This window comes from Apostichopus japonicus, chromosome 16 (assembly GCF_037975245.1).
Source record: "Apostichopus japonicus isolate 1M-3 chromosome 16, ASM3797524v1, whole genome shotgun sequence".
NCBI classification, from domain to species: Eukaryota; Metazoa; Echinodermata; class Holothuroidea; order Aspidochirotida; family Stichopodidae; genus Apostichopus; species Apostichopus japonicus.
In genome coordinates this window covers 897,744-922,916 of record NC_092576.1, presented here as the reverse complement: position 1 = coordinate 922,916, position 25,173 = coordinate 897,744, and the positions used below count along the sequence as shown (strand labels likewise).

Here is a 25,173-nt window from a genome sequence, read left to right as displayed (position 1 = left end):
TTGACCTCAAATAACCAATGACCTTTACCAAAAAAGTAGTGTTCTTATACTCACTGAGATGGATTCTCATAGTGAGTATGACCCTCACCGAACCTTTGCTAATGAACTGATGCTTTTTAATAGGTTTCAGATTTGACCTCTGACAATCTCACATAACCATGGACCTTCACAAAGAAGGATTTTAATTTGTACTAAGGTGGATCAACATACCTAATATGGAATTCATACAAATTTATATTTTGGAGTTACAGTGTTTACATGCCAAGGCATCACACACAAACAAATATATGCCATCACCATCACATAGATTCCGTTTGCCTTCCACAAGGAATCAAACAACAAGAATTAAAGCCTTGCCAAATTAAAAATTGAATGCAACATGACTGACAAGATTTCAAGTTTCGGTCATTGCTGAATCCGCATGATCAGTAAATTTCTCGCACTCAAGTGGTCCTGGTTACAAGGTTTTCATACTTCGACCAACAGTGACCTCAGATAACCAGTAATGCATGGTGACCTCAGATGACCTTCATAGTTACAAAACATTTGGATTTATTTACCTAATAATGTGGATACCCAAATTAATTATGAAGCTCAAGAGGCATGTACTCCTTGTGTCCCTTATGGTTAACATGCCAAGGATATAACATACAGTACATGCATAAAAACCATTAATGCTGAATCGATTCCGTTTGCCTACAATATCAGATGAATGAGAGAAAAAAAAACATAAACTTGTAGTAGATATTGCTTACAGTGTGGAGGTAATAGAAGTTCTACTTGAGTTGAAGACACTTGAGGGGAGTCAGCTGGAAGACTGGATACTTTACATTGAAGAGTAACACGGTTAATTGAAAGACTAGTAACTGTAACAGTTGAGTTTAGAGTGATGTTCACAGTTCCATCCTCGTTATTGCTCCTGGAAAGTTGATTATCCAGCGATATATCTTCTTCTGAGTCAGGAGTGATGATCAACCATTGAAGAGAAACTTCTTGTGACACTCTATGCATGGAACAAGTCAGTACATCTGTTCTCTGTACATCCAACACTACATGTTGCTGACTAGTCAATCCATTTATCACTGGGAAGGCTGGAGGGCAGTCACCTAAATGGACAAGACAATAAAAACAATTCTTAAAGAAAGTGAAAACTGATCACAGCCAGTACATGAAAGTAGAACTGCAAATGCGAGTATACTGTTTATATAGGTAGTTTAATAATTCCATGTTACTTATCTTATATTACTTATCAAAAAAATTATCTTGCAATATCATTTTATTGATACTCCACAGTCATTCTTTGGCCTCCCTCTGTCTGTGCAGACGATGGATTGTGTTCTGTTACTTTCGAGCAGCGTCTGCGGTGGCTGTACAGGCCTATCCTTGAGTGGCAGTCCTTAGCACAGTCAGTGCAGACATGGATGGTATCTTCTTTTGAGCTAGAGCTAGATTCCTTCCATCTTTGGCGCTTGAGGTCTTGTTGCTCTCTTCTGTCTTGCTCTGCTCTATCTATTCACTTCATATCTCAAGGAGGGGTGATCTACTACTAAGTCTTCCCTGGTGTTGATGTGAATGTGGGCTGACAGGAGATCCATTTTGCACGAGTCCTTGAATCTGAGGTGTGGGTGACCTGTGGATCTTGTGCAACACTCCAACTAACCATGCAGTAGGTCCTTGGGGATGCGTCCTTTGTCCATTCGGGAGACGTGTCCAAGCCAGCGTAGCCAACGTTCACTGAGCATTGCATAGATTGATGTTGACCTACTGTAGCCTTGCACAGAAAATCGCTGTTGGTGACCTTGTCCTCCCATGTGTGGCCCATGATCTTGCGGAGGCATCTGAGATGGAAAGCATTTAGTCGGTGTTCTTGCCTGGTATATGTTGTCCAAGTCTCACTACCATAGAGAAGCATACTGAGAACACATGCCTGGTAGACATTGAGTTTGGTGTGCAGCGTCAGGTTCTTGTCGTCCAGACTCTGGTGTTGAGTTTAGACATCACTGTGGCTGATTTTCCAATGCGCCTGTTGATCTCACCATCCAGGGATAAGTTGCTTGACATCAGGGAGCCCAGATATATGAAGTTGTCCACTACCACAAGTGTGGCGTCAAGGATCCTGATTGCTGGAATAGATGAAGTATTCTGTACCATGATCTCTGTTTTCTTTATGCTGATGGTTAAGCCAAGTTCTCTGCATGCCTGGGAGAAGCAGTCCATAAGATGCTGGAGTCCCTCTTCGGTGAGGCTGGTAAAAGCTGCATCATCAGCAAACAGCAACTCCCTTATCAGAACACGAGTGATCTTGGTCTTGGCTCCCAGACGGGCTAGGTTTAACAGTTTGCCATCACGCCTGGTGCGAATATAGAGCCATCAGTAGAGGTCTGGAAGGCATACGACAGAAGCAGAGAGAAGAATATTCCGAACAGGGTTGGTGCAAGCACGCAGCCCTGCTTAACTCCACTTTTGGTCTCAAAGGGTTTGGATGTGCTGCCATTGAAGATGACCTTGCTCTTCATGTTTGTATGGAAGGACATGATGATGCTGAGGAGTGTCGAAGGACATCCTATCCTCTGCAGTAGCTTGAAAAGTCCACTGCGGCTAACAAGATCAAAAGCCTTGGTAAGGTCAACGAAAGCTAGGAATAGTGGTTGTTGCTGTTTCCTGCACTTTCCTTGGAGCTGTCTCACATAGAAAATCATGTCGATATTGGACCTTCCTGATCTGAAGCCACACTGGGCTTCTGGATACACCCTGTCAGCTAGCACCTGAAGTCTAGCTAGGACTACATGTGCGAACACCTTGCCAACAATACTGAGGAGGGATATTCCATGATAATTGTTGCAATCACTCCTGTCACCCTTGTTCTTGAAGAGGGTCACTATCTTGGCATCACGCATGCTTTGTGGTACCTGTCCTTCTCTCCAGCAGAGCCAGATAAGCTCATAGAGATGGGGTAGAAGTCTAGCTTTTCCAGCTTTTCCTTCTTTGATGACCTCAGGTGAATGGCATCATTTCCTGGAGCTTTGCTGCTGGATAGTACATCAATACCTTTTTCAAGCTCAATCATTGTAGGCTCCTCGTCTAGGTTCTCTAGTACTGGTAGGACAGGGATGCAGTTGATGGCATCTTTGGAGACCATGTTCTCTGTTGAGTATAACTCAAGGTAATGCTCCACCCATCTGTCCATCTGCTTGTTTGGGTCAGTGATGATCTCACCTGATTTTGTCTTCAGGGGTGCTGACTTATTTACAGCTGGCCCAGTTGCCTGCCTGATTCCTTCGTACATGGCCCTGATGTCGCCACTAGTGGAGGCCTGTTCGATGGAGGTGCTCAGCTGAGTCCAATAATCATTAGCACATTTCCAGGCAATCCTCTGACTCTCAGCCCTAGATTTCCTAAGGGCACTCAAGGTCTTGGCACTTGGATATTGCTTCCATCTTATAAGAGCATGTCTCTTGGCTGTTGTTGCAGGTTCGATAACTTTCAAGTTGGCATCATACCAGTCGGTGTTTTGTCTTTTCTTCCTCCCAAAAGCATCAATGGCTGACTGGTAGATGAAGGAGCTAAGTCGACACCATCTTGATTCTGCAGTTTCATCAGGAAGAGCAGGGCCAAAGTTCTTCATGGATGCTTTGAATTTGTGAGTTTTTGCAGTATCCGCAGTACAGGCAGTGTTGATCTTTGGGAGACCTCTTGGTTTGGCATGATGTATCCTTTTGGGCTGCAGTACAACTTTGCTGATGACTAGAGCGTGGTCGGTATCACAGTCAGCGCTATGGTAGCTGCGGGTTGTACGCACATCTCCAATGCGACTTCTTCTAGTGATGATCAGGTCAAGCTGATGCCACTGGTGTGAGTGTGGGTGCATCCAGGACACTTTATGTTTTTCTTTGTGACTTCAAGATAATGCTCAGAAGTCTTCGCACTTCCTGACCATTAGGATTTCCGAAGACCGAAGGTCAGTGAGAAACTAACAAGAACCCTTACTCTTTGGTTTCACTTACATTACCGTATGACCTCTATATAACAATCAATACTATATTTATCATTAAAATTGGACCCACAGATCCAGTATGAAGTTTATCTAAATTTTACATTTTAATTTATTGAGCGACCTAGAGACCTCAGATAGGTCTGATTTAATGACTAAGACAGATCCCAGACCTCCCCAACCTTAACTTAGAAAGTTATAACATTAACAAACTTTTGTTTTTTTTTACATTTTGTCTCCTGGAAACCTTGCGTGACCTTTCAGTCCTGTGATAACCAATAAGGACCTTGAATCCTTAAAAAGGAATGCAAATACTGAGAGGGCAATTAATCCAACATGTACTCCTTGTGTCCCTTACCGTTTACATGCCAAGGATATCACATACATGCATATACACACCATTAATGGTGAATAGATTCCGTTTGCCTATCAAGCCTGCCCTACAATATCAGATGCATGAGAGAAAAAAAAACATAAACTAGTAGTAGATATTGCTTACAATTTGAAGGTAATAGAAGTTCTACTTGAGTTGAAGACACTTGAGGGGAGTCAGCTGGAAGACCGGATACTTTGCATTGAAGAGTCACACGGTTAATTGAAAGACTAGTAACTGTAACAGTTGAGTTTAGAGTGATGTTCACAGTTCCATCCTCGTTATTGCTCCTGGAAAGTTGATTATCCAGCGATATATCTTCTTCTGAGTCAGGAGTGATGATCAACCATTGAAGAGAAACTTCTTGAGAGACTCTATGCATGGAACAAGTCAGTACATCTGTTCTCTGTACATCCAACACTACATGTTGCTGACTAGTCAATCCATTTATCACTGGGAAGGCTGGAGGGCATTCATGGACAAGAAAATGAAAAGTGATTACATATCCAATTCTTATCAAATTCAATATCTTGTAATATATCCTATATCCTATCTTACTGATACTTCCCACTAGATCAACCGAACATCTGCAAGACCACCACCAAGCCAATACTTTGGTAGTAAACGGCTAATGCCGAACACTATTAAATAATTAAACTACATTGCTCTGCATGAATGTGAACTAAAATACAATCATATGAAAATATCAGGGTTCAGAAAGCTAGCAAAAGGAAACACTGCCCATGACATTAACAATTTTCTATATTGGACCAGACTTTTCACCATGGAAACAGTGATGTCCTGTCAGACTTATCAGGTGCCCAGAATGTCTGAGAGAAGGTCTACTGCCGCAGTGCAAATGCAACCATTTCGCATGCAACAGTGTTTCCATTAAAAATGGATTTCCTTTTACTGTCTAGAGTGTATAGATCTGTAAATTAATTCTTTTTTTTTCTTATATGATCTTCCCCTATCTCTGCACAAGTAGCAGATTCCTTATAACAGAAGAGATTTACCCTCACCAGAGGACACATATCCCTTGGGTGAACATGTTTCCCTTGGGTTTACAATGAAATATTGACTTGGAGATAGCACTACCTTGATATCTTCATATTATTGGTAATAATCAAACTGTACATAACCTAAATCTATTGCCCGCAGAACACAGATATAATATGGAAAATACTGCAGCTATTTTGTGTTCAACTCTAAGTAGCAGATTATGTCTACATCTATATAAGTTTTCATAAAGCTTACAATTTGCTGGAAGAAGCAGCTCTGCTGTGGTGATCTCTGGGTACCATTGATCAGCTGGAGCTGCTACCTTGCAATGGAGAGTAACACGCAGAACTGATGGATTGGGGACACTCAGCGTGGAGTGAAGTGAAAGGTCATATGTCCCATCACCATTGTCTCTTGTGTGAGTGTGATGATCAGTCATGATGATTCCATCAGATGAGGGGTTGATGATGTCCCATTTCAGATACCCATATTTTGATACTCCATGCCACGAGCAAGTCAGTTTGTCCTCTCTGTTGATATCTAGGACAACATGTTGCTGATTGGTCAATCCATTTACTGTAGGATAGCTTTGTCCACCTACAAGATAAAACATTCAAACCTTGGTTTAAACATTCAATGAATCAATGACTGCATTATTGAGCAATTGTGGCAAGAATTTCATGAAGTATGTGATTTCCTGCACATGATTCTTAATGTAAATTTTCCAGATTGTTCTAGTAAATTATGCTACAATTTCTGATATTATTGATAATCTCAATACAAACTTGACCAAAACATTCATAAATTTGAAGTAATTCTTTTAAACAAGAGAGGAAATATACTATGTATTCATATTTTGAGCTCTGTTATTGAACATCTTTGGCTTCTTAATGAGTAGCAATAGGGTTCAAGAAATCAAAATGTTGGTGAATGACACATTAAACAGGAACAAAACCTTGAATGGGCTCTGTTAAAAATACTCTTCAGTTCATATAGCACAGTAGCAACCATATCAAAGATCAAATCATTATGATAATTTTATGTCTTGACACTCTTTGCTAAAATGGTTTCTATCAGGCTCATGATCACACTAATAACAGCTTCAAATTGAAGCCTGATATAAAAGGCCAAATAGTTTAGTCTTTAAAATTTACATAGTTCTTTTGAAGTAGGGTTATTGTGTATAGTATGTACATAAAGGGCCAGCATACATATTATTCATTATTATTCTTTAGGCTTATTGTCACACCAATGCGGAGTCAAAACGTCCAGTTTGGATTTAATTTAATTTTCGTTTGTGAACCCAAGAAGTTTGGCGATTTCGGGCTTTTACGACAGTCGCTGTCAGAAGAATGGCTAGATGCAAGTAGGCCTATAAACACACAACATTGCATGATGCTTTGAGCAAGACCAGGAGCACCAGTAGCAAATTAGTATACTGATCTTACATGGGCAATTTCATGTGCTATGTCAGCCAATGTTATGAATGAAATGGTGGTGAGTACACACTGTAGATGCTTTTAGCTATTGGCATAGAATGTGTGAACTGGCTATGTGTGCATTCTCAAAAACAGTAATTTCATGCATATGCATGAAATTAGAGGAAAGCATAATTTATGCTTTTGTGAGAAACTTGTAGAGGGAGCATTAACGGATTAAATTGTTCTGATAAGGGGAAAATCAAACAACAATGGCTACAGCAGTGTTATGCAGAACACATGCACATGCTGTAAGGTTACATCACCACAAGTATATGATTGTACACATATTATACCTGTAGAGTTTAGACATGAAAATTCGATCAATTGTCAATGCGAGTTGCTTCTTATATTAATTCTAGTATATTTTGTTGTCGATAAGGGGAAAGTAAAACAACAATGGCTACAGATCTGTAATGCAGAACACATGCACATACACATAAGGGTACAGTACATCACAACATGATTGTACACATATTATACCTGTAGAGTTTAGACATGAAAATTTGATCAATTGTCAATGCCAGTTGCTTCTGTCAAGAACAAATTACATGTGAAAGTTTAACTCTAAATTCATGAAAAAATGTCAATCTTTTTGGTCACTATTAAAGGATGACCAAATGTTGTTCAAATTCCAGATGTAATAGACCTTTCTCCTCATTAGCTCAGAGGCTTCATTTGATCCACAGGATTTGACAATGGGGCTTATTGGTAACACTGTAAAGTTAAAGGTCTGAAGGTTTTGATTTCCTAACGATATCTCATGGAATATATGTGTAGTCAATGAATGACTTGTGCATGATTTGCATAGGAGTGTGACTACAGTATGGGACATTTAGATTTTGATGACATTTAACTATATAGTTCATTCAACTATTTCTATTTTTCTGATTTGGGAATTTATTAACCAATCCGTTGCAAGCTTTTGACTATTGTTTAAAGTTTCTTTATTTGATTAGCTATGTTAATTAGACCATTTCCAATGCTGAATGTCACATAACTGTATCACAAGTTCCTTAGGTCTTTAAAAAAAAAGTAAGTGATCAATTTTAATGATATTTCGTAAAGTTCTAATTTCCATTAAAGGTTATCAAAACAAATACAATTTGTTGTGAAATTTAATTCATACTAATGATATAATTTAAAACAATTGACATATATGGGAGTAGCATGACATATATCGTGACATATACAGGACATATAGTGTGATATATCAGGCGCGTATCCAGGATTTTCTAACCCGGGGGGCGCGAATTACTATCTAAGCGGAGCGTCACCATCGGTTGGCGCGAAGCGTACAAGAAAATTTCTGGTTTTGATACCCCCCAGATCACCGGAAATGACACTTCCCGGGCTTGAAAATGACCAACCAAATGTACACTTTTGCCTGAGAACCAAGTATTTCTCAATTTTTTTACATCCATAACCTTTTTGAAGATTGTCACCAGTCACACATCATGTTCGACCTGATTGCATGTCCTATGGATCATTGCTTTTGTAGGCGATTCTACGTCACGGCCCACAATATCCGAAAGCCCCACTTTTCAAGGTTTTAAGCCCATTATTTGTTGAGAATTTGAAAATTCACATTTCTCGTGAATAAAAATCACTTCAAAACATAGCCATAATGTTGCACAAAATTCAATCTATGGACAACCAATAGGGAAAAACCTCCTTCAACCCCTAATAGACAGGTACAAATTGCACGAGTAGAGGAAAGTATGATGAAGAATGTTGGTCAGGAAATCTTCAAAAATTCCGACACAGTTAATTTATTGGTGTACAAATATTAAAACCTCTTATTATGGCTATTATAAAACTTGGTTGAAGGAAATGAAAAATAGCAGATATTTCCGATATCAGGTATATCGAAACCGAACACTACACACATAGGCGTAGGTCCCGTAGGAGGCGGGGCTGCAGCCCCCACCCCCCGCCCACCTACTGGCACCTACTGAGAGAAAAATAAATAGCAATGAACAGCTTAAAAATCTCCTTGGTAATTAAAATAAAGTTCTAAGATTGGCCGACATTACTACTGTAAAAGAGAGTTTGACATAAATGGATCTGTATGTTTTTTCTCCATCTACATAAGACATTTGGTTGTTTACATTAGCATCCGGCGGTATACTGTGCTACTTTCACGGACCGTGCGGTACACGATGCCATGCAATGTAATGACCTATGCTTGCTTATATGATATTGGCATCGATATGTTGAACGCGCGCTTCGCGCTTGAAAAATGTTGGCATTTTTTTTGGGCAAGTCGTTACAGCCCCAAATCCAATTGGGCTACGCCTTCGACTACACACATAGACAGTTGTTGAGGCTGTTCATTGTGGAACAGGCATTTCAATGCTCACTGATATGATGTTATATCTGCTCTTTGCTTTACAAATTCGAACAGGCGTGTAGCGAGTAACTGCCAAGGGAGGGGCGAAGCCTGTATGCAAACTATCTAAGCGAAGCGCCACCATGAGTTGGCGCGAAGCGTACAAGAAAAATTTTGGCCGAAAATGCCGCCCAGATCGCTGGAAATGACACTTCCCAGGCCTTGTAAGTTGCACCTAAGCATTGTCTATTTTGAAATTACTAGCGATGTCATAAAGAAAATTTGCTCCTTTTCTTTTTTCCCCCTCCTTTTCCCTTTTTTCTTCTCTTTTTTTCTCTCCTCTTTTTCTTACCCGGGGGGCGTGCGCCCCCAACGCCCCCCCCTGGATACGCACCTGTATATAGCGTGACATATATGGGACACAGCGTGACGTATGAGACATATATTGTGTGTTACCAACCAAATTCCTACAGTGCACATTATCCTTCTAAATCTTTCAGGTGATGATACTGTCCTAACCAATTTTAACTCTTCCATGACTGTCTAGAAGTTAAATAGTCACACACATGACTGATAATCCCTGAATAGGTCATACTGTACATTCGGTTGTATGGTGGTAGGGTAAAGGGAACAGTGTGGCGAGCAGTTCTTCACAATGAGCTGTGTGCTAGTGTGTATAATTCAGTGAGTGGCAGACACATTTGGGAAAGTGTGTACTGATGTATATGCTTGATAAGAGTCATGTCAGTACCAGGCTACCAGCCACACTGATTACACAAATGTCAGTGAACCACTTAACATCACTGGAAACCACTGCATGACACAAAACTCACTCATAACCTACATTTTATTATGATGTATACACTTACTATGTTTACCAGTGTATACTAATTACAATATTGCAGTAGCATCAAGTCTAAATGGCCACAAAGTTAACATGTGCACCAGATTGTACAATGCCCACAAACATGAATTCATAATAGATTGAAGAGCTTCAAAGATGGTTACAGTCACTCTTCCAATTAAAACCATTCAGATTTTCCATATAGAATATATAGCTACATTGAGCTACCTGACGTGTGCCATGGATAAAGTGGACTTTTCTATTAAAGTAGATTACTTAACCATGTTAATGTTTACCTTTAAGCTGATGTTAACTTTAATCATATTAAAGACAGGTATGAGCATTCTCCCTCTTCCCCCCCCCCCAAAAAAAAACAAAACAAACAAACTTTCTCCAGTTCTGTTGAGCTAGAGATGTGGGTTTGGTAGACAAATTTGTTCTTAAATGAGTATTTTCGTTTTGGCACGGTACTGACAGGAGCTTACCTTTATTGATAAGTTCAACAGTTGTGGCCCGCACAATTTCTGTACCAATCAATAGCCTACACTCCAGACGAGCATAAATGGCATCAGGGGGGAACCTTAACCATAAGTTACGATTGATGGTAACTGTCCCATCCACCTGATCCCTTGGTGGAGTACTGGTTTGCTCCTGTAACATCTGATTTGATGAAGCTGGAGTTACAATGACCCATTCCAGAGAAACATTTGGTAAAGCTTTATCCATGGCACACGTCAGGTTAACCTCTCCTTCTACATAACGGACTACACGTCGCTCACCATTTGATCCATTTACCTCTGGGAAATTGGCTACAAGATCAAACGTGCAACAAGAATTCATAATGATTCAATAATCTCCTTTCTATTTTTGCTTGAAGTTCATCTGCCCTATATATTACGATCGCATCTTTACAACTACACTAAACGTAGGTCATACAGTAAACCCAATGTGGTGTTCAATCAGGATGTAAGTTTTTTTTTAAGGAACAAAAACATTTTTGGGGACTTATGTCCCACGGATGCAAACTTTTTTTGTTCTAGTAACATTACTGGTACCAGCTATTAACCAACAACTGAATGCCACATTTGGCTACTATCCCACTTAATGTTGCAGAGTTATTGCAATGCAAAGATATTTACATTTGACCCTTTAGCCTCATTAATATTCATAAGATTAGTGCCAAAATCGATAGGGCACACTTTCTTACTACAATACATCTATCACAGCAAGTATGACAAATATCTATAATCTGTGCACACTCAGGCGTGCACACATACAGTAGGCGTGCAAACCTGGCTGCATACTGTACACTTGCTCCCAACAAGGAACCCCAAACAATATGTATCTTATGAGTTTTGTGCCATGCAGTGGTTTCCAATGATGTTATGTTGTTCACTGACAGCTCTATAATCAGTGTGGCTGGTACTGACATGACTCTTATTTATCATAGACATCGCTACACACTTTTGCAAATGTCTATACACACTAGCCCAGAGCTTGTCAGCTTTATTGTGAAGAACTGCTCACCAAACTGTTCCCTTCACCCTACCACCATAAAACCCAATGTATGGGCTAACTATTCAGGGAATATATATGAAACAATTATGCGTGCAACTACAGTATTTGGGTCAATTGATGCCAAATCAACAGATTTTTGGGTTGATGCCACGTCGACCCTCTCAGAATTGCCTGAAAGTTACAGAAGGATGATGTGCACAGGAATATTGTTGCTAACACACATTATGCCCCATACGTCCTGCTGTGACCCATATGTCAATTTTTGTTTCCATTAATTATATGTAATTAGTACGATATCATCACTTCAAACAAATTGCATTTGTTTTGATAACCTTTAATGGAAATTAGAACTTTATGAAATATCTTTAAAATATATCAATAAAATCCTTGTAAGGACCTAAGAAACCATGTTAAGAATGTGATGTAAGGGACATTCAGCATTGGAAATGGTCTATATTAACATAGTTAATGAATAAACAAACTTTAGGCAATTGTCAAAAGTTTCCAAAGGATGGGTCAATAAATTCCCAAATGCGAAAAATTCAAATAATTGAATGAACTAGCTAACTCTACAAGATTTAATTGTCCCATACGTCAAAATCCTTTAACTCCTTCAAGTCTGTGGGAACTTTTCAGTTGCACTTCAAGAGCCCTAAGTCTTTTTGGGTTTCCTGAACTGAAAACTATGGAGACACTTTTTTGCCAACCTTGCAAAATTGCGAGGGGGACTGCTGGATTGCAACATCAACAATGACTAAAACGTGCATAGCAAAGTGGGCGATTTCTCCCACAGTGCAACATACAGAAATGCTGTACTCAAAGCTGAAGACTTTGTTCTTTTAGGAAGGTATTTTGCCTAAGTTTGAATGAAAAATCCTTTAAGTTTGAGATTTACACTGTCCTGGTATTGCCTGTTTTCTACATGCTTTTGAGCCCTTTTATTGTACTTCAAGGTCATTCCTGTTTAATACTGTGCATGTTTCAAGGTCATTGTCAATACAATTGCTATTTCTAGTTTATATGCTTATAATTAAAAGATGCTAACATGTAAGTCCATCAATACATACATGTGCATGTGAACTTTCAATCACAGTGTGCTTACACAAGTAGTATATTCCACAAACTATCAAACTAATGTTGAGCAAATGAGTTATATTTTTCAATCCTTAAATATCAGTATATACATATTGCACCACTGGTGTAGCTTAAATGTTTTGCATCTGCATTACAAGTAACTACTTATATAAGTTTTGTCCCAGATGGGGTGTAAATAGTTAATCAAATGCAATGTTTAACATTTATTTTAGCTTTAAAATAATTCAACTTACTACTTAAAAGAAGAACTTCAATAAGAGTCACTGATGGGAAATAGTTTGCCATCTGACCAGCAACCCTGCATTGTAGTGTAAGCCTTCCAGTTAAATTGCTACCAACTGTAAGATTAGATACCAGGGAAACATTGTATGTCCCATCTGTGTTATTTACACTGGAATGGATACTGTTCAAAGAGACATCTTGTGGGTCATGGTCCAGAAAAACTAGTTCAAGTTCGATGTTAGGTCTGACTCTGTCCATGGCACAGTTCAACAGACCACCACTGTAATCATCAATCACAACAAGCTGTTGGCTGGTTAGTCCATTGACCACCGGATAGACAGGAACCGGAAGGACTAGAATTATATCAAATAAAATGGAAAGAATAATCAAATGTTAAAGGTTCACGTTGTGAAAGAACAGCTTGGTTCTTCAAAAACCTTTGCTCACATTTATGAAATGCTTTCTTTGATCACTTAAATCTTATGTTTGGCAGTAATCCATGCTTGTGACATTTTAGGGCAGCAATATTTCCCTGAGCAGTGAAAGTGCAAAGTCAAAATTACAAATTAGGTTTACTGTACATCACAATCATCAGAAATGCAAAATATCTCATATGACACTGGTCATTAGGTATGCTTTCTAATGCTAAGTAATGCAACAATTCACTGTACATATTTTTTTTTTTTTTTTGTATACTGTAGTATAGGGCAAAGTTCAACATTTTCCATCAGTTTTGCATTTAAAGGATTGCATATTTTTGTGTTCACCTTTGTGTGTATAAAGTTGTGGATTGAGTAAAGCACCAGGGATACTAACTACAGTATTCTGGAAATTGATAACACAAACACTGAGCAGACTCAAGGCTATAGATTTTCTGGCTTAAGTAACCAACAGTGATAGACTTAGTTTCTGTAGAGTCACTTGAGTCAATACTAAAAACATAAAACAAAATTAATCCATTTGAAAATCATTCTTACCATACACTTTCACTTCAATTGTGTAGTGCTCCACATCTAAACCTTTTACAATCCTAGCAGTCAACATTTGTTCATGTTGGAGTGAGACTTCGTTGATTATTAGGGAACCATTTTGAAACATGTCATATTGTCCATTCTCATAGCCTGGTCCTTGTATTCGAGAATTCTCCACAAAAATAGTAGGACTTCTGTCATCTACATCCTCTCCTATAAGCCATCCAATGACTCGAAATGTTCCAAAGTCACATGACACCAGACCCCTGGATCCCAGTCTCAGGTATAATTCCTTCTGATCACAAAACTCAGCTAGAAGAAGTGGAGAATAGTAGTACTGGTAAGCATTTTGAATACTAACATTCAAAGAATCAGAAAAAACACTAACTTAAAAAATAAACTCTCGTATCTTAGCCAACTTGCTCAGTGGTTCCTTGCCACGTTTTCTTTAAGAACCTGTGATATAACACTGTACAGTACACAAACGTTTGGTTTTGTTGAATTCAACTGGTTAGAACAGTAATTGCACTAAATATTACATAGCAAGTGACAAGGAAACAAAGAAAAGGTTGCATCCACTTGACTGTAACAAAACAAATAATCAAATAGTGGCCCCAGGTAATTTAACCATGGTCTTCATACAGAACTATTTGTGGACAATGTTTAATTCACAAGCTGTGGACATGTGTCAACATCAGTGAAGTCAAACTAGTATAACCTCTACCACCATTATTTTATATGCATATTCATGGACTAAAAAAGCTTGAGTTTTCCTTACGCAGGGTACAACACTTGTTTCTTAATATTTTTCCCTTTTGAATTAACAGGCTAAATCTTTGGAGTCCAATATAAACCATTAATGTGATGTGCACTGCCACAGCATAGTTACGAATGCAGAAATCTTGTCTGTTTTGATCAGAAAATGTTATGAGTTGAGACAATCTATGAATTTTGTCTCTGATCCTGAAAAGGATGTTTCTTCTCTCCGCATTGAGAGATGCTAATGTAAAATGAGCATTCACAACACAGTACTTTCTGTTGTAAACTTCTTTGCGTTCCCATTGACCACATGGACAGTAAAATGCAACCTTCGTATGAAAACTGCTGTACTTCGTGCATCATCATAAGTAGCAATTGAAGTTTGTCGTTTTTTATTCAACATTGCGTAAAAAGCTATTCACATAGGCCTACTGTCATTTTCTTGGAGATGGTTGTTTTCAAACACTGCAAAGATCAAGAGCCCAGGGTAAATGTTGGATCAGGTTTTGATGATTTGCACATGTGTAGTTCAAACTCTGAGGTTCGAACAGGTGCATGTACATGCAGTAGTGAACTGTGGAATTTAGCGAGAGATATGCACACTGCTGCAAGGCCAATGCATGGAGCTACTACAGAGTTGACTAGTAGGGAAATACAAGGGTGGATGAAAGGGAGGGGGGTAAAAATTGATTGAAAGGGCAGGGCGGGCAAAATAAGACGCTCCTGTCAAAACAGCGAAGCTAAGGCACTATGCCCCTTTATATTGTGTAGAACATTCATGAAGTACAGTATAGGCAGTGATTCAATCACATGTTTACAACTACACTAGTAAAAGTAGGTTATACAATAAACGCAATTGGTGTTCGATCGGGATGGAAGCTTATTTCTACTGGATGCAAACTTTTCGGGGCTTTGCGTCCCTGGGACTTTCAAAGTTTTGAGGTAAAGTTTCTTATGCCAAATGTAACCACTTTAAATGACATTACTGGTTTTACCCTAATAGTAAGGAGAAAATTCTGGACTAAACCTCCATAACTTGGACATAAAAAGCAACTCTCAGCATGAACATACAAATGAAGACTGGGCTCATGTCATTCATAACTCATACTGGATGCTATGAAAACAGGTATGTACTTACTTGTATTGACCGATTGTAGTAAAAGGCCAATAAATGTGGCGATCCAAAATTTAAACTTGTTTTCTGCCATGTTCTGTGTAAATGAAGAAAAAAACATTTAAATCCTTACTTCATATCTATATGATGAGAATGACTGCGAAAGAAGATGATTAAAATACATCATCTTAGGGCAGCCACTTTTAAATTGCAACATCTGCAAACAAATTTCCCTAATATTGTTTTTACAAGCACCACACACATGTTTACACTGTATACTGAAGAAATTCATACTCACATGTATGCTTAAATGACTCAGTTGGTACAATATCTCTTCTATACTGTACATGGTGTGATATATCCTAATACTCATTTAATGCATGCAAATTAACAAACCAAGGAATCTAAGGTATGGATACATCTATTGTGTTTGTTATGTTGAACAAGCATATAGCGAGCTTGTATAAACAAATAAAGTCAGTTTAAGATTGCACATTAAACTGTTCAGTTCGCTTCTACCTCAATGCGTGTCATCACACTTTGGCAACGAGGATGACGCAAATTTTACCTCTTACATGTTTACAAGAGCCTAGTGAACCCAATATTCCATGGAAGCAAAGGAAAATTACATTTGAAGACTTCTTACTTGCTGTAAGAGGAGAAATGTTTTCCTCTGAACATAAGAAAGCGTTGCTACTGCATTGCCTGGGTGTGGAAGGCCAGTGGGTATATAATTCATTGCTTGAGTTAAGCTCAAAGGATTCTGAAACCTGTTTATGACCACACCCTTCCTTTTTTAGAAGAACAGGTCTTCAATAAATGTGGTTGCTGAAAGATACCGGTCCCGTCGAAGGGGGGCAATACCCTTGGGAATCCATTGACAATTACAATTTATCAGCAAAGGGAGTTCTAATTCAAACATTACAAATGAGCAGGTGAATCAGACAGAGGAAATCCCCACACCTCACGCAAATTGGAGGGGCCAACTCTCAAATCAGAGGGGCCCCACATCTTCCACCAACCGGAAACCCTACAACAGCAACGTACAGAATAGAGGGAGAAGATATTACAGACGCAGTTCAAAGGGATCACCAGGTAGCAAATTTGAATAGTGTAAGGCAAAGGATAAAAAGAATCGCAAATGCTCGATAATAGGCCAATGTGCTGCCGTGGGCCGGGGTCAGGATGTACTGTACACACGGGAATCCATGAAATTAGGGGGTATCAAGCTGGTGTCAATGCACTAAAAGTGCCAGAAGATATACAAGTTTTAGCAACAAATTCAGCAGGAGTTAAAACAAAGCCTATTACATACACCGTGACAGTTAACGATGTCCCGCTTAAGCTCAATGTGGATATGGGATCATGTTGTTCTATTTTTTCTTGTCATACGTTTAACAAGTTTTCTTAATGGAAGCAATCGAGGAAGTCCCATCGGGTATGCATTTAACTTCTTACACTAAACATCCAATCTAATTGTTGGGATGTTTTAAAGCTTCGGTGAGTTATCTATAGACAATGTGACAGTAGCTCTGATTCTTTTGTTTCAAAGGATGGCAATATTTCTATTTTTTTTATTGTTTTTTTATTATTGTCATCTTTAATTTGTTGGGAAGGGATATGATCAGTGCTTTGAATATCAGTATTTCGGGTCAATTTACTTGACAAGGATTAGAATGAAATCATTGTTACGCCTGGTGCCAGTGTTGAATACCATTAAGGATTTGTTCATTGGGGAACAAAGCCAAATGTAGTTGGCGCCAGGTGGCGCCACAACTGCACCATGACCCCTGTACACTTTTCGCACACCCTTTGAAATGAGCTCCCTAGCCTTGCTGAAGTCCTATGCAGAATGGGAGGAGCTTTTAAGGCAGATTTCACAGTTTAATGGTCCAAACCAGCATAGTCAGTTTGAAGTACACTGTACTGCTGTGTGTTCTAAATAATTACAAGTCTTCTTTATTAATTTGAACAACACATGCATTTGAAATAAAAAAGATAGTATTTTTATTTTGCTCAATTTTTTTCTTTGAAAAATAATGATGAAAGTTTTTTTTGTACAAAAATGGATGTACTCAACTCCCACAAGTGAGTGTTGCTCAAATAATTGATATGTACATTGTGAGAATGAAGAGCAATTGAAATAAATTTTGCTCATTCAATGTCATAACAAGTCTTCCTTATTAATTTGAACAACACATGCATTTGAAATAAAAAGATAGTATTTTTTATTTTGCTCAATTTTTTTCTTTGAAAAATAATGATGAAAGTTTTTTTTGTACAAAAATGGATGTACTCAACTCCCACACATGAGTGTTGCTCAAATAATTGATATACATGTACATTGTGAGACTGAAGAGCAATTGAAATAAATTTTGCTCATTCAATGAAGATAAGAATTATGTATAAAATAAGTGGTGTCTCTTTGTCTTTATTGGTATTTTGTACTTTGTGGATGTATCTCAATAAGTGAAAATTTCCCAGATTATTTCTGTTCAAAATATGCCAAATAATGTATGCCTTATTTCTTGTCAACACAATTAAAAACCAGAATGCAAAAATACATTTTGGTTTCGATGATGTACAAATATGAGGTCTGCCCATGATTCCCTTGAGATATCCTGCTACAAGGTTTTCACAATTTGACCCCTGGTGACCCCAAATGACCTTTGACCTCCACCATAAACAATAGACTTTTTGTACTCAATGTGGTACTTCTACACATTAAATATGTAGTCTGCCCATGCCTCCCAATTTGATATAGATCATGTTTACAAGGTTTTAATAATTTGACCCCTGGTGACCCCAAATGACCTTTGACTTCCACTAAAAACAATAGGCTTCCTGTAATCAATGTGGTACTTCTACACATGAAATATGAAATTGGTCTGACTTTCCCTTCTTGAGATATCGTGTTTACAAAAACAATAGGCTTCTTGTACTTAATGTGGTACTTCTACACAATAAATATAAAAGTAGTCTGACCTTCTCTTCTTTAGATATCGTGTTTACAAGCTGGTCGTCTCTCACACACGCACGCACGCACACCCACACATACGCCATCATGAATGCATTGGTTACGATTATCATCGAAACCAAAGAGGAGGAGCGACATACATCACTGATGTGATCAGACATAGATAATGTCTGATCGATCCTCACACCAAGATACTTAACAGATTTCTGAAATGAGATATTAGAATCCAGAATATTGATAGTATCACAGCCCACTTGTTGTACGCAAGAGGCAGTGCCAACAGTCAATACCTCTGGCTAAATCAGGGATAAGCATGAGCTTATTACTATTTGATCCAACACAAGATATCACCTATACATTCTTGAATAGACAACTTAGAACACTCAAAGTCCCTAGGCAAGCCACATTGAGACAATTCGGTGTCATCAGCGTACTTATGGGAAAGAACAATTGTGCCGGAGCCAAGATAAGTTCTATAAATGACATCATGGAACCTCCCGAAATAGTAAATGAATCCATTCCATTACAGCATCAATTCTCAAGTACGGTACTGCACTGTGTATACCAGTACTGTACCATAGGCTATTATAATATAGCCCCAGGTGAAGATGGATTTAAGCTGGATATCCCTGCGGTTCTGCCTCAAAATTAATTTAATTGTTATAATTATTTCATCCAAGTGAGGTGAAATACATGTGGTAAGATGTATGGGAAACTTCATTAAGTCATAGGTCTAGGCCAGTACGTAAATTGATCAGTATATTATTTAAACTACGAACACAGACACTGGTCAGAAATAACCATGTTTTTCTTTTCTTTATTTTGAATAGTATTACAAGTAGAAATTTTTATTACGCCCGGGATTCCAGGAAATGATATCGAAACGAATGAAATAAACGGTTGTATTCCCACTCCGGGTAGTGTTTACACATTGCACTGTGGTCAGAACTAGTCAATACCGGGATTCACTTGACTATTGGGATCCTGCACAAACCTAGTACAAAAACTTGTAAGCAAAGGATTATTTTCTGGTTTGCTTGACCAGGTCTTACTGTCTTACTGTCACTGTTTGGTGACAGTGTGAACAGCATATAAGGTTTCCAGAAGACCTTGGCAACCCTTGGCAAAGTTGAAACGTTAAAATGTTGGCAAAAACTTTGACCATTACATATGTCCACTGTTGGTAAGACGTGTAGTTTGGTGAATAGAGCACTGGTCCGCTTTTGCAGAAAAACCAAAATATTAATTGAACTATTTGATGATATTTTCTGAATTTGATGTAAATTTTGTAAGTTCCACATAACTATAATTGTTCCCACTGAGAACTACATTGTGACAGTAATGTTTAATACTTTTATTTCCTAGGGCTTAGCCTACAGTATACCACCAGTGACCGGACAACTGGACAATTACCCCCGGACAATACCCCAGACAATACCCCCAGAAAACTTCTCCCTGGAAAATTTGCGGAACTCCCTAAACCGTATTGTGCGTTGTGTTACGGTGACTTACAACCAATTTCTATGCTTACTGTACAACCCATATGTACAGTGTGTTGGCTATATTCATACATGTACAATATGGTGCTTAGTACTACTATAGTAGTACTAGTACTAGTAGGGTTGGTTGCATACTGGGAGTTTGGCTCGGGGATGTAAGTTGCATTATGCAGCCATGCTACAGTAGGTAGGCATACACTCATTATCACTAGGCTAGTACTTTGGCCTGGAGTTTTGCAAATCAATTGTCTGAAACAAAGAATGTTTCATGAAACATGGAAGGTGTAAATTCACAACAAATGTACTGTAACCATAACTGTACATTGTATCCCTGCTTGTTATTGTGGACATCATGGGCCAACATTAATACATTTTTTTCATAATTTTTTTTTCCAGGGAGTACAGATACATAGCCTACGGTCAACAGGTTCAATGGTATTGGGGGTTCCTAGTAAGACACGTCAGGGTTGTGCTACCATCATGTGCAGTCCAAAGGATCAGAAGTGAGTTTCATTGTATAGGAAGCCTTGGTTGAGAAATCCACCAGAAACACCCTGTCTATTCTACGATTGTGTTGGATTACTGTATCAATTCGTCAGGGTTCCCTCAGTGTTGATATATTGAAATTCAAGACTTTTAATTAAGGATGAAATGGTTATTTTCCAGACCCAACGTCAAAATGAAAGAAAAGGCATGTTTTGAAGCATTTGGACACAAGTATTGGCGTGACCGTGATGTCATATAATATGTGCATAAGGGAACGAGCATTGACCTTTTTAGGAGCATTTACCTCCCAGACATGTTTGCTTCGTACATTAATCTGGAAGCCAAAATATCCATATCACCAATGAATGGCGATGATATTTGGAAGAAAGTCATAATAAAGACCAATAGAGGCAGCAGAACTCTTGAATGTTTAGACTTTGTTTCTTCAGCACAGGTGGTTTGTTTAATAACCTCTCTTCAGAAACTCTGCAGTTCATTCTGTTAATGGTCTTTGATTGCTTTTAATGTGTGTGATGCTGTGTTTCACACTGCGCATCAGTGCTGTACGTATTGTCGTGCATGGGTAACATTGTTCCATGTGATTTGCGTTGTGCAGTGTTTTCGGTATAAATTAGGCTTTATTCTATTTGCTTAGAAGAACTGGTTTATTCTAATTAATTTGTCAGGACATGCAGATCTGTTTTGTAGGCTTAAAGCCCAAAATTTTATGTAAGTTGTTTTTCTATAATCCATTGATGTCACAAATTACATTAGGGTAATTTAAGAATGATAATGTCTATGGAAAGTTTTACAGTTTTACTTTTATGTCATATAATATATACAATGATTGTTGGTTTAGTCACAGGCTTGTTCAGATTGTCCAGAATTACTGTTTAGAACTGATATTGAATAAACTTTGTTCAATGATTTAAGATTTGAACTACGGTGTGTGAATTTTTGTCCCTGTGACTGTTTAAAATAAATCGCTTTGAGATTTAAACACCCTTTGGAATATGATCTTCTTAACTCCGTATTTTGACCCATCAACCCACTCCCTCCCCAACAAAAAATTGGTTTTCCTGGAATATGAATAAGAAATTATTGCCATAACTAACTGACCCAGCATATTCCAGAAATAAATTGGGTTCAAAATGTGATGAAATGTAATGACCGCCATCCTGGGGGAGGGGTCTACAGTGGAAATTTCCGAAGAGGGGGATTGTCCGAGGGACAATTGTCTCGATTGGGAATTGTCTGGGGGGTAAACGTCGGGGGGAAATCGTCCAGGGGGAGTTGTCCGGGAACAGTACCACCAACTTTTGGCCCCCCTGCACATCATAACAGTAAGGCCCAACTTTGGTTACACTAGTCTATACTTAACAAAGTGATTATTCGCAGGGCAGCCCGGCCAATAACGTACACAGACACCTTATTCGCAGGGCTGTGACGATTTTGAAAATAGGTTTATTATTGGCTTTCGATGACACCATTTTTTATGTGACGTCATTCATTTGACCTCTGCACCTTAACGACGCGCAAACGCGAAGTTGAATGTCTTTCAGTTTCAGGCTTTCAGAATCAGATTCACCGTTTTAGCTGGTTTTTTCATGGAGAAGTTCTCACTATACATTTTAAATGTCATGAATTATTAGAAAAACAATGTTTTTGAACCGACTGACATAAGAAGAACTTAATTGCATTTGCACATTAAATTTGCTGTACGATTCAGCCCTACGAGCCTAGGCCCTAAGTCTGTAAGTTCTAATGTAGGTAGCCTCTGAGCCTAAAATACATGTCGTAAGCGATACTGTTAGGCTACTGTAGGCTTAATGAACTGACCAACGACCGTTAGCCACTGCCTTTGGAAGTATGCATGGTTGACACTACTGTATACAGGGGTTTGGGTGGATGGATCCTTCAAGTTTTTTTTATTTCCAGTGCAGCTATTAAACCCAGAAAAGTCATAGTTTGAAGGATGACCATATTCCATCATTTTCTCAGCAGACCATCAGACCCAATTTTAATTTCTCATAAATTTAGCTTATTTATGCTAAAACTAACCGTTAAGTATAAAAAACAGTGTTAGACGGCCAGTTAATGCATAATTTTTCAAGCTTCCAAGGAACGGCATAGCTAAAGGAGGCAAGGGTGGTTTTCCCCATCCACCCTTGCCCCAGGAAACTGGCTCATTAGGGAATTTCTGGGGTTCCCATTCTGATATCAATTTCAAAATGTGTATGCTCAAGGCAAAAGCCAATTTCAGGGACATCAAATATCAAATGTAAAGGGTCCCAGATTTATGAGATGCAAAAGGGCTTCTGAAAAGTCAATTTTGGGGTCCTCAATTATGCCAATGTTTATGGCCCCATAACGTCAAATAAAGGTTCTACTTGAGCAATATTTGAGGGGCTTGAAAGGCCTGTTTTGCTACTGATACCAGTCAGTTTAGGGGCCTTGAAAAAGCCAAACTTTTGGGCCCAAATAGTCTTAGCCACTTCATAAGCTAAGTTTTGGAACCCCAGCAGTTCAATTTTAAAAGCTTATTTTAAGGGAGCTTATCTTGGGATTCCCAAAAGCCGACATTGCCTGAAAGCCAATATGGTCAAGGGTGTGACACTCCCCCCCCCCTCCACCCCACACCTACAGTAAAACAAAGGTGAAAATGAGGGATGAAATTTTTTTATGTTGGCGGTATTAATGCTAGACTGGTTCAATCTTAAGGCCCTAGGCTCCTAAAACCAATCCTAGCAGCATTAAGATAGGACTCCCAAAGGCAAATAAATTCCCCAAAATATAGGGGCTCCCTGCTCCCAACTCTCGAAAAGCCAGCTGGTGCCCAAAAAGCAAACTCGAATAGCCCCAAAAGTGGGACAAACTAAAACGAATGACAGCGAATGACCGAATGACAATTGACTTTGTACAGGTTTAATTGTCATTTGCGAATGACAGAGAATGACAACGAAGGACAGTGTTGAGAAGAGATAGAATATGATTAACAGAGTGGAGTAAATGCGGTTATTGGTATTCTGCGCAAAAATGATTTGAGGAAAATCGCATGTTACGTGGTTGCAGGGTTTTGGTGTAATTTACGGATAGAAACCACAGGGAAAGTTTTTGTGTGAGAATGCGCTTGAGTGCTGTGCTTTTAACCTCTGTAGATTTATATAGAAAGATAACTGAAGCCATTTCAAGATTTATAGTATTGTTAGTGTCTAACAAATTTACTTTTTAAAATCAGACTTCCAATTTCGCTTACTATAAGGTGCGTTTGTATCTCGTCCGTACTTTACTAGATCTAGATACCCACGAAGTCTGAATGTGACATCCGATTGAAGCAAATGTCTGTGCTGTCATTATACTATCATTCGTTTTAGTCAACGCAAGTTTTTAGTGTGTACAACATATTGTCATTCGTTATGTGTAACGCAATTGTCATTCCTTTTAGTAACACCCCCAAAAGTTACTTACAGTAGCCTGTTAACCCAGTCTAAGGTTGCCCTGTGAATAAGGTGTATTAGTCTGGCTGTTCGCAGGGCAGCCCTGCGAATAAGATACTTGTGTCCGGCCATTCGCAGCGCTGCCCTGCGAATAAGCCCCCCCCCCCCCCCCCATATAGAATTACTAGTAATATAGGCCTACTACTATAGTACTAGTAGTACTACTACTATAGCCTGTAGCATGGTGGTATCGTTAATGGTCGGTCGCCCTTTAACTTAAGGATTTGATGAAGGATATCTGTTTAAGGAAAACCCCAAAACACTCACATGTATACGATTTTCAGATGTAAAGTATCTCAAAAATGAAATAACCTGAAAATATTTATTCTGTTGTTCCCAAAAAACGCACAGTTGAGAAATATCTAACGTCTTAGTCCATAGCTACAGTAGCGTTCATTACGCGAAAGTCCACAAATGCGTACTGTAGGGTCAAAGTCTTATTTGTAAGTCAAGTCGGTGTAACTGTATGTAGCTGAGGTTAGTTCCAAGGTGTTTCGACAACACAGCTAGTCGACCTCTAACGTCACTTCCGTTTCAGATTCGCTGATCGTATTGTGGAGTTTTGGGATGTGTTGGGGATAGAGATGAAGATGCTAGTTACTTTTAGAGCATTTTTAAAACGAAATGCATAAAATCAAGTCAACAAATGATGGAAAACGAAACATTCAGTGTGCGGTACTAACTGTTTGCATCACTAAGGTAAGCGAAACCCTCAGATCTAGGCCCTAGGTAAAGATGGTACACGAAACACTCAGTGCGCTGTACCAGGTGTCTGAATCACTGTGTCTGTGATGTGGTGTCGAAACACCCTGCATGGAATTCCAAGTGTTTGAATCACTGTGTCCTGGTAAGTGAAACCCTCAGAATGCAATACCAAGTTTTGTTGTCAAAACACCTTCAAACTAGCCTCAACTAGCTGCGTTGTCGAAACACCTTGACACTAATCTCTGTTGTCGAAACACCTTGAACCTAGTCTCAACTAGCTGCGTTGTCGAAACACCTTGACCAACTACAG

General features: G+C 38.8%; 2 protein-coding genes across 2 annotated transcripts in view; both read right to left on the bottom strand.

Annotated features, from left to right (window-relative positions):
• LOC139983327 (uncharacterized) overlaps window positions 1–24,536 on the bottom strand; it is a 31,667-nt gene extending 7,131 nt beyond the window's left edge. The window contains exons 1-8 of the mRNA XM_071996828.1: window positions 24,426–24,536; window positions 15,724–15,796; window positions 13,833–14,138; window positions 12,867–13,208; window positions 10,506–10,829; window positions 5,622–5,963; window positions 4,491–4,826; window positions 756–1,106 (exon numbers count right to left, since the gene is read on the bottom strand). Coding sequence (XP_071852929.1) covers window positions 756–1,106; window positions 4,491–4,826; window positions 5,622–5,963; window positions 10,506–10,829; window positions 12,867–13,208; window positions 13,833–14,138; window positions 15,724–15,793 — 2,071 coding nt within the window. The 5' untranslated portion in view covers window positions 15,794–15,796; window positions 24,426–24,536. The remainder of the gene's footprint in view (window positions 1–755; window positions 1,107–4,490; window positions 4,827–5,621; window positions 5,964–10,505; window positions 10,830–12,866; window positions 13,209–13,832; window positions 14,139–15,723; window positions 15,797–24,425) is intronic.
• Window positions 1–25,173, bottom strand: part of LOC139983335 (uncharacterized) — a 111,225-nt gene that overhangs the window by 17,705 nt on the left and 68,347 nt on the right. The window lies entirely within an intron of this gene.